The 9764-nt window shown below is 42.5% G+C and overlaps 1 protein-coding gene across 1 annotated transcript in view; it reads left to right on the top strand.

Annotated features, from left to right (window-relative positions):
• The window catches only part of Dner (delta/notch like EGF repeat containing), a 301982-nt gene extending 292878 nt beyond the window's left edge, over positions 1-9104 (top strand). Inside the window, exons 12-13 of the mRNA XM_021173483.2 lie at positions 1229-1475; positions 8066-9104. Coding sequence (XP_021029142.1) covers positions 1229-1475; positions 8066-8177 — 359 coding nt within the window. The 3' untranslated portion in view covers positions 8178-9104. The remainder of the gene's footprint in view (positions 1-1228; positions 1476-8065) is intronic.
• The last annotated feature ends 660 nt before the right edge of the window (positions 9105-9764 follow it).

The raw sequence follows: 9764 nt of genomic DNA, 5'->3' as shown, positions 1-9764 counted from the left end.
GGTGGGTAGGGAAGTGGGGGGGGGTATGGGGGACTTTTGGGATAGCATTGGAAATGTAATTGAGGAAAATACGTAATAAAAAATATTAAAAATTAAAAAAAAAGATCTTAGCCCAACTAGGGAAGCAGTGTGAGCTGGCTAGTTTTATGACCCTACTCTGAGGTTTTTGTTTTGTTTTGCTTTGTTTTTTTAATGTCCAAGTAACTATTTTAAACTCGCTGTGATTGCTGGATTATATACCACATGAATAGGTCCCTTTGACTGCATTCTTTTATTTGTTTGTACTATTTAACGAATATCTGTCTTTCTGTCTTGCTTGGATGTTTAGATTGTCTTCTTCCTTTTGATGCCTGTAAATTATTTTGGTGTTGGTGGGCCGAGGAGAGGACATGAGAATGGGGGAACTTTATCTTTATCTTTAACATGTTATTTCTTTTTTAAACATGTAAAAGAAATCTGAAGCAGTGTGCTAAGCCATTAGTAATCACTAGCTCTGAGAGGTAGGTGCACAAGGCTGGAGCTCTTTTTCTGAACTGTTTGTAAGTGTGTGATACTAGCATCGTGAACATAGAGCTTTGCACATTTACAGGGCTGGTTCCTCAGCAGGGAGTCTAAAGTCACCATATCTGGGGTGATGGTCTACCAGTAAGTCCACAAGAAGGGTCAAGTACCTTTTTCCAGCCTCTATTTCTGTCATTTACAGTAATATTTGCAACAGGTAGAAGAACTGTATTTTGAGAATGACTGTGGAGTTACTTTCCTTGGTGTGACACAGTGCCTGAAGGGAAGCCACTTCAGAAATGAGGGGGTTAATTTGGCTCTCTGTTTGAGGGGAGACCATCTATCTTGGTAGGGAAAGCACATGCAGTCAGGAAGCAGGGTGTGAACAGTAAGTGGGGCTGGGAATAACACCCCCAAGCCCACCCCATTCCCCCAGTGGTTCTAGATTTTTCTAGTTAGGCTCCATCTCTTAAAGGTCCGACATCCTTCCCATACATCACCATCAACTGGGAACAAACCTCATGGTCCTTTGGTAACATTTCAGATCCAAACAAAAACAGAGACAAGTTTATATTTTCTTTGGTATTTGTCAGCGACCCTTAATGTTGAAGATATTAAACCTTGGCTTGGATTAGTCACAGAAAATAATCCTTCCCAGTTTAGATGACCCTTAGGTGAAGTTAGCGACGCGGCATGCTAACCACTACAATTTCTTCTCTGCCTTCAGACCTGCAGTGGAAGTCTGGGCACATGGCCGAGAGCCTCACCAACATGCCGCGGCACTCCCTCTACATCATCATCGGAGCCCTCTGCGTCGCCTTCATCCTCATGCTCATCATCCTGATTGTGGGCATCTGCCGCATCAGCCGCATCGAGTACCAGGGCTCCTCCCGGCCAGCCTATGAGGAGTTCTACAACTGCCGCAGCATTGACAGTGAGTTCAGCAATGCCATCGCATCCATCCGGCATGCCAGGTAAGCTCTGAGGATCTGCAGTGAGGGAGACATCACACCTGGGCTCCTGGGCTCCAGGGCCAGGGTGATGCTATCACCAGGACTTCACAGCCACAAGGGGGTGGGTCTCAAACAAATAAACCACCTGCTGAGCTAGGCACTGAAGACAGAGTACTAGCCCACTTCAGGAGCAGCCCTTTAAACCCATGGCTAGTTTTGTTTACATTGAATATGTTCATTTATTTAATTTGTGTTGATCTGCAACTTTGTACATAGGATTCTTCATCGCAGTGTACTGAACATTTTTTAAATGTGTGTATATCTGCATGTGCATGTGTATGTATGGATGTGTGTGTGACACTAGTGTGTGTGTGTGTTTGTGTTTGTGTGTTTGTGTAGAGGTCAGACAACAACCTGTGTCATCCTCAAGTGTCATCCTGTTTAGTTCCTTAGAGTCAGACAGGGTCTCTCAAATGAGAGGCCTGGAACTCAGCAATTAGGCTAGATTGGCCAGCTAGCATGCCCTAGGCATCTTCCTGTCTCTGCTTCTTCAGTACTGAACTACAGGCCCGTGCCACCATGTATAACATTTTTAGGTGGGTTCTGAGATTGAACTTAAGTTCTGTGTTGGCAAGGCAAGTGGTTTACTAACAGAGACATCCCTTCTTCAGCCTGACATTTCTCTTCTTGCTTTCAAAACAGTCAGTATGAACCTAAAGCAGTCTCTTGGATTTCAGGGACTATAAGTCATGGTGAAAAGCTGCCACCTGATGCTTAGAGTTTGTGTTTTAGAATGCACTGTCCTTTCCTAGGGGAAAGTCAGGAGCTGATGTGATAGAGCACCCTGTGATTGGATGTCTCATTACAGCATTCCCTGACTATATTCAATTTGGATCACTCAGCTTTCTATAAACAAAGTTCCCTCCACACCCTCTACTCAAGGAACATGGCAATTATTAAAATTGCTATTTACTTACACCAGCTGTTTCTGTCATGTTGAAAAAGCCAGCTAACAGCTCACCTATTTTTGTGACGAATTTTATCATAAAGTTAGTAGCAAAATTTATCTTTTATGAATTGATAGAATAATCTGAAACATACAATTCAGAAAGCCAGTGTACTGAGTTTAGCTTTTAAAAAGAATCATTTTAGACTTTATTCATGTGTGTGTGTGTACTTCTGGGAAGAGGCACAGAAGAGGGTGGCGGTGTATTCCCTGAAACTGGTGTTATAGGTAGTTTTGAGCTTCCTGGAGCCAGACTCCAGTTGTGCAAGAGCAGCAAAGATTCTTAACCATGGAGCTCCCCGAGGTTGGTATTGAGAGTGGGGCCCGTGGAAACTGTTCTAATATGATCTTTGTTAGGATGATCTATCAGTAAAGATAAAAGCAGGTCCCGAATCCATAGCGTAGCAGCAGAAGAGGTTCAGAGTCTTCCTTCCCCAAAGGAAATTCCTCAATCCAAGTTTCCCATCTTACATTGACTTCGTTGCAGCAGACACAGGAATAGAGTCTGGGTCTAGGGAGAGAAGCCAGAGATGTGAATTTGGATTGGATGACTCGGAGCATCTGTCTCAATGCCTCACTAGGAGCTACACTGTGTGGGTGCTTGTGGCTTCGAAGCGGGCGAACTAGTGGACTCAGGACCCATCTACATGGTTGCTCACCTGGATGCTTTTTCTCAGTGGGCGGTGGGGGGAGGGGATCAGTTTGGGTAACCCAGATTCCAGGAAGCTAAGGATGAATCCACAACAAACCCCACCCTGAGTGTTTATTAACGTTCTTCCTTTCACTTCTGTCTCCCTAGCAAGTCCTGCCACATAGAGAATGTCACCAAAATCTGAGGTCTGACATGAATGTGTGATCTCAGTTTGTGTTGGTATAGGATGCTTTGTCTTGTCTGAGTCCCTGAGTACTATTAGCTCAGTACATGGTCCCAGACAACAGGACTAGTCCAATATACTAAATCCCAGGGTTGGAGTCAGAGGTTGCAAAAAGGGTAGAGAACTAATAGGTTTCCTTGGTAATGAAGTTTCATCGCTTTCTTGTGCTCCAAGAAAAGCTTAGCTGATAGCCATAGCTTTATACTTAGTTGTTTGGAAGACCCAGAAATGAGATACTATCTCAGAGGAACCCGTGTCTAAGATCCTTTGTGATTCTCCCAAGGAGAAGAATATGGTATTTTAGGGCCAGATCATTTGAGAGGGATACTTTATGGTGTGATGCTTATAAAGCCCTCTGGCAAGATGTCTTACATGGTTCTTCTTTTGAGCCAGTCTTTATGGAAATGCACAGTGGATAGTCCTAGCCAGTTAATTCCAGTGTCCTTCAGGAAGTACAGAGGAAACATTCCACAGGAAAGCAGCTCCTTCCCAAGAATTGGGAACTCAGGGTAACTTCTTGCCCAAAGGGTTCCACAGCTACAACCTGATCTGCAGTTTGCTATGAAGACGCTGCAGCCAGACCTCTGGCAAGTTGGCCTTCTTTGCTCTTGATTCCTGGAAACTCTAGGAAGAGCTTGGCAAAACTTAGTCCTTTTGATGTTCCCCTTCTCTCTAGTTTCCGAACATGGCCCGTAGCAAATGCCCATTTCACAGTCTGTTTCCTGGATGCTAGCCTGCAAATGATACTGAGTTGGAATGACCACAGCCAAGTGGCCACGCAGGATACATTCCAACTGGGTCACCCAGATGACCATGAGGGACCTGGGAAACATCTGGTGCCCCTGATGTCAGCCATCAGCCGGATTGAGAAGCATCCCCTCCCCTTTGTCCCTAGAGTCACCTACCTCCCAGCTGCTATGCTGATACCCAGGTAGAATTGTCACTCATTGTCATCAGCAGCAGGAGCAGATCCTTGGTTCTCCACATCTTGACAGTGAGGTCATGTATTGGTGGCTCATGGTGCCTAGTTCTACCTATACCTACAAGTGTTTCACCACAGAAGACAGGAAAAGGAGAATAGACAAACACATTCTCTTGTCTTCAAATAACTCAAACCTTCAGATCCAGGCCTTGCATATGATCAGATCCACCCGCTATTCTTTATGCTCTTGTTTTTATAGCTTTCAGGGGACTTTGAGTTGGAAGAATGTGCTCCTTTTTTGCCTTATTTATGACTGGCTGTAGCATCTTTTGTTCCTTCAGAGAACAAGTTAGGTACACAGGATTTGGTACCAAGTATGATGTTTAAGATGCTGGTGTGATGTTGATACTCTTTTTACTGGGACCAATTAGGATGGCCCAACCATAGCTTATTGGCCACATGTGGCTCAGGATAGCTATAAATGTAGTCCAATGCAAAATTGTAAACTTAATTAAGACAGTATAGAGACATGCCTTTTTGTTGGTTTGTTTTGGTAAATTGTGTGGTTCTAAAGTGTGAACCTTGTAGATGACAATGTAGTACAGAGAAGCAAAAAGGTAGGGTATCTCTCAGGTGCATCTGGAGTGGCCAGTGTTTAGGGAACAATACCTGGCCTGGTTTTGAAAAACAAAGGAGATATGAAAGGCAGTTAGCATTTCATTTTAGCTGTTAAAGAGTATTTATCTGCCACCTTGAGAGGTGTAGGAGAGTCAAAGAAAGCCTTGTCAATGTACAGGTACTTAAAAATCTCAGCGACTATATCACACAAACGGTTTTTGCTATTGCACTTTGGATTGGCCACTTTATAGCTCAGTGAATGAAACAGTTCACACTAACTAGGGCACTGACACACAGGGACAGCAGCTCCTAGTCTGCTGGTCCCCTCTTCTTGTCTTAGGTGTATTAGTCTCACTTCAACCAGCTTTTATCACCCGCATTACACTTTCTACCCATGCAGATGCCTTCATTGGTATTGTGCCACACAGCCAAGCACCTGAGTCTGAACACAAGGCAAGGTGCCCCATTCACTCAATCTCTCTGTATATATGCAAGTGAGGTGGTCTAGCCTTGGGCTGTTCTGCTCAGTGGATCTGCAACACTGTTTCTCAAACTCTCCTTACCAATCTTGGGCTCAATGGTGAGACTCAAGTTCATAGTCCTTTGACTTGCTGCTTCTTAATGCATGGTGGGAAACAGAGACAGCTGATTTTCCAGATATTTAAGAAGGCAGACTCATTTTCAAACAGAAACCATATAATAACATATGGCGTTATAAAGATGTATTGAACCTGTTCGGTTGTTTATATTACCTTTTTTGGGGGGGGGCATAAACAGTTGATTACTTTAGTCAGCTACTGCATATAATTCATTCCAGTATCAAAGTTCCCACAAGAAAGCATCCCAGGACCTCCAGGCTAGGGCAGAAGAAGCTGTTATTAGCTTTTCTTCCAGGTCATTACTCTTATCACAAATGTATTGAGCTATTTTATGAGAAACAGTTTGTCAGCATTTTCTACCTTAGCGTGGCCTCTCATGTTTTTACTTGGGAAGAAGTATAGAATTCAACAAGTTTTATAGTGTGGGCACTTTTCCTATCCTAGGGTTGAATGGGCTTCATCCAGACAAACAGGCTGAGGTCTGACCCCACATCAGTGCCAACACAGTTTGTGGGTATACAGTAATGCCTGGCAGTTTAGAAATGATTCCACTTAGGATCTTTTTAATGTCCCAGTGGTCACTGTGGGTTGATGGTGGCAGAATGCTTTAACACTGGTCCTGTGTTTTGCATGGTGCCCCTCTGGCATGGTCACACCTTTGTGCTCTTGAAGGCCAGTAGATTTTAAGTGATTTGGAAGGCAAATGATGAAAGTTTAAAAATCAGAGATCATTTCAGGCATGGTGGCCACCCACACCTAGAATCCTTAGACTTGAGAGACCGATGCAGGAGAATTACCAAGAGTTTGAGGCCAGCCTAGACTGTATAGTAAATTCCAGACCAGCCTAGGCTCCAGAGTAAGACCCTGTCTCCAACCATATTCCCACCCCCATATCAAAGCTCACGTGAAGAGTGCTCTCTGTTCTCATTCACCACCTGATCCTACCTCTCACCTTTGTATGTGAGAAAGAAGACACTCAAAGGGAGAGAGCAAAGAGAGAGAGAGAAGAGGACAGAGGGAGGGGAGCCATGGTAGATAAACCCCTCTGAGTCCTTGGGGGGCCATCTTAATCTTTGCAGAATTTAAGGTAATTGTTTTTTAAATCTCTTTTAAATGAGCCCTGTTGGATGTAAAGTCAGTTTTTTTGTTTGTTTGTTTGTTTTCTGTTTTTTTGTTTTGTTTTTGTTTTTAAAGTCATATGTGAGAAGAAACAATGGTAGGTTTCCATGGAAGACTTTAAATCGCATTCCACTCTGGAGACTTTGGGGAAACTGAGGTCTCAAGTGGGAAGAGACCACCCAGAAGTTGAATGCACCATATTTTAATAACTGCTCTCTTAATACTGGCTTGGCAGAAAGTCCTGCACTTGGTGTTTTGACTCCGCTGACTTCTGGGCATCAGTCCTGCTGCCAAGGAGACTGTGGTACAAATGGATCTGTTGGGACAATAGCTTGGTACTCAGAGAAAAAGAGTGCTCCTGGGGGCCGAGAGAACTGAAGGGTAGGACTTGGTGGTGATCCCTGAAGGGTAGGACAAACACCTCAGTGTTTTAGGTTATTTCTTTCTGCTGAGTTTTTTTGTGTTGGAATCTTAGAGGATGGCAGAGCCTTTGCACCAGGGGAGAGGCTGTCTGAGTGCTACCTGGGGACTGTCGCCTGCCATTGCGTGTGCTAGTCATGAGAGTGGATGTAAAACACAACTGTCATTCTAGATATTTATGGGACTTGATGAAAAGGAGAAATCAATACATGTTTTCTTAAGTCTTCTGTGGAGCTGTCCTGCTGCCTGATCTGCTAAGATTTAACCAGGATGCTTTCTCGTTAATCCAGTTTGCCTCCTGAACTAATGTTTCCCATCCTTCAGTGCTAATATCAGGATGTGTCAAATTTTTGTACATGCTAAAGTATAAACTTGAGAGCATTTTTGTAGTTCCATTTAACTCTTGAATGCTGTTCTTACATGTATGTAATGTATGTATATGGGTATGCGAGTATATATATGCTTGAATGTGTGTCTATGTTATATGTAAATATGTGAGTGCATGCATATGTATGTGTGAATTTATGTGTATGTGTATTGTATGTAGGTTATTGCATGTCTCTGTGTGCATGTGAATATGTAATGTGTGTGTTATATCTGGGTATGTGGGTGTATGCATATGTATGTTATATAAAGGTGTGCGAGTATATATCTGTGTGTGTGTTGTATATAGATAAGTTATGCATGTGTGTGTGTGTATGTGTATGTGTGTGTGTATGTGTGTGTGTAGGTCAAAGGTCCATGTGCAGTTACTTTCTTGGTTGTTCTGCCTACTAATTTTTGAGACAGGGTCCTTCATTAAACCCAGAGTTCACCAATTTGCTGGGCTGGGTTGCCAAGAGCCTTGGGATCCACTGGTTCCCCTCTTTGCCTCCAGCACTGGGTTACAGCAGCACCTCTGCCCCAGTTTTATATAAGCGCTGGAGGGTCAAGCTTGGATCCCCATGCACAGGCAACAGCTACTTGATGGAAGTTATTCTTTCCACCTACCTTGACTAGAACTTGGGGTCCAATACTCATGTAACCAGAGTCCTCTGTGTCTGTGATTTCAGGTTTGGGAAGAAGTCTCGGCCTGCCATGTACGACGTGACTCCCATTGCCTACGAGGATTACAGTCCCGATGACAAACCCTTGGTCACACTGATTAAAACAAAAGATTTGTAATCTTTTTTTGGATTATTTTTCAAAAACATATGAGATATTAAGATCGTTTAAATATTTTTAAGAAAATTAAAAAGCTTAAGAGATGTAAAATGTTAGCTGCTCAAGAGTTTTCAGTAGACTATCGAGGAACTAATTTTCTGCAGCTTTTAGTTTAAAAAACCAGTATTTTAAAAAAACCAGAATTTGCGAAATCCGTAGACCATGTTTTAATGTACTTTCAGCTCTCAACACTGTATACTTCAACAAGGATGGGCTCTTTTGACAGTAGACCCATCATAAAACCCAGATGGACTTCTGTGGTTGTTACAGAATAAACCTTATGTAGGAAGAGTTTCTTTTGATGTGTGATGCCGGCTTTCTGAGTAGAGTTAGGAAAATAAATAGAGTATGATGCATAATTCAGTATAATCGTTACTTAATATGACGTGGCGTCCGAGATGTTTGTTTTGTGAAAAAAGAAAACTAGTTAAATTTATTATTCCTAACCTGAATGAAATTAGCCTCTGCCTTATTCTGTGCATGGGTAAGTAACTTATTTTCTGCACTGTTCTGTTGAACTCTGAGGAAATGTTGTTCTTTCCAGTTTGTTTTAGTCATTTTTTTTGTATCAGTCCTTGAACTTGACCTTGTAAACATAAACAAGGAAAGAGTCTAGGAAGGCAAATAGCGATTAGTTTCAACCTACAGTTTTTCCTTTAAAAGTCAAGCATTTTTCTTTTTAATTGTGAGTGGACTAAATTACGTTGCAGGTGTTTCTTGCTAAGAGGTAGTGACATGTAAGAGGTGCCAGTCCCTTCTGTAGTGTTTCTTATAGTGCACATTTATTTATACCCAAGACAATTTTTGTGGCTGTATTTGATTGATATGTGCTTCTTATGATTCTTGCTAATTTCAAAGAATATTGAATAAACGTTAGCAGGTCGAGGATTCACTTGTCTCATTCTTTAAAAACACAAAATGCTTCAGATATGATATTGGTTGTCAACCAAGTGCTTATGACATTTAAGAATCCTGAGTGATAGCTCACAGTTTGAGTGTGTATCTGGGGAGGTTCATATGCCAAAGGCGTGATCCCTAAGAATTGATATGGGACCTTTAAGAAGGGGAGGCTTGGAATGAGGTCTTTAAGTCATTTGGGAGCTGCCTTTGTAAAAGACTAAGGTAGTTTCTCTCCCGAGAACCCATTATGAGACAGCTCGGATCCTGAATGGTTTTCTGGCTTCCATTATGACACAATGACTCCTACCATTAAGGCACCAACCAGCAGGATTCCTTCACAGAATGCTACCTGATCTTGAATTTGAACCTCTAGAATTCTGGGATAATTAGGTCCCTCTTTCTTTATAAAACTAGCTTCCATTGGATATTTTATTTCAGGACTCACACAGCGTCTCTATAGCTGCCTGGACCATTTCCTGGACTCTGGCAGTCTGTACCTTCCTGATGGGTAGTGTTGTCAATATGAAGAATGGGCAAGAATCAGAGAAATTCTTGTCAAAGCCATGAATCTCCTCATGAGATACAGATTGTATCAATGTTGAGGTACAAGAAATCCAGGGATATGCCTACTCATAGCTGGCAGGACCT

This window comes from Mus caroli, chromosome 1, assembly GCF_900094665.2.
Source record: "Mus caroli chromosome 1, CAROLI_EIJ_v1.1, whole genome shotgun sequence".
NCBI classification, from domain to species: domain Eukaryota; kingdom Metazoa; phylum Chordata; class Mammalia; order Rodentia; family Muridae; genus Mus; species Mus caroli.
Note: the sequence above shows the minus strand (reverse complement) of the source record. Positions and strands in the feature narration are given on the sequence as shown.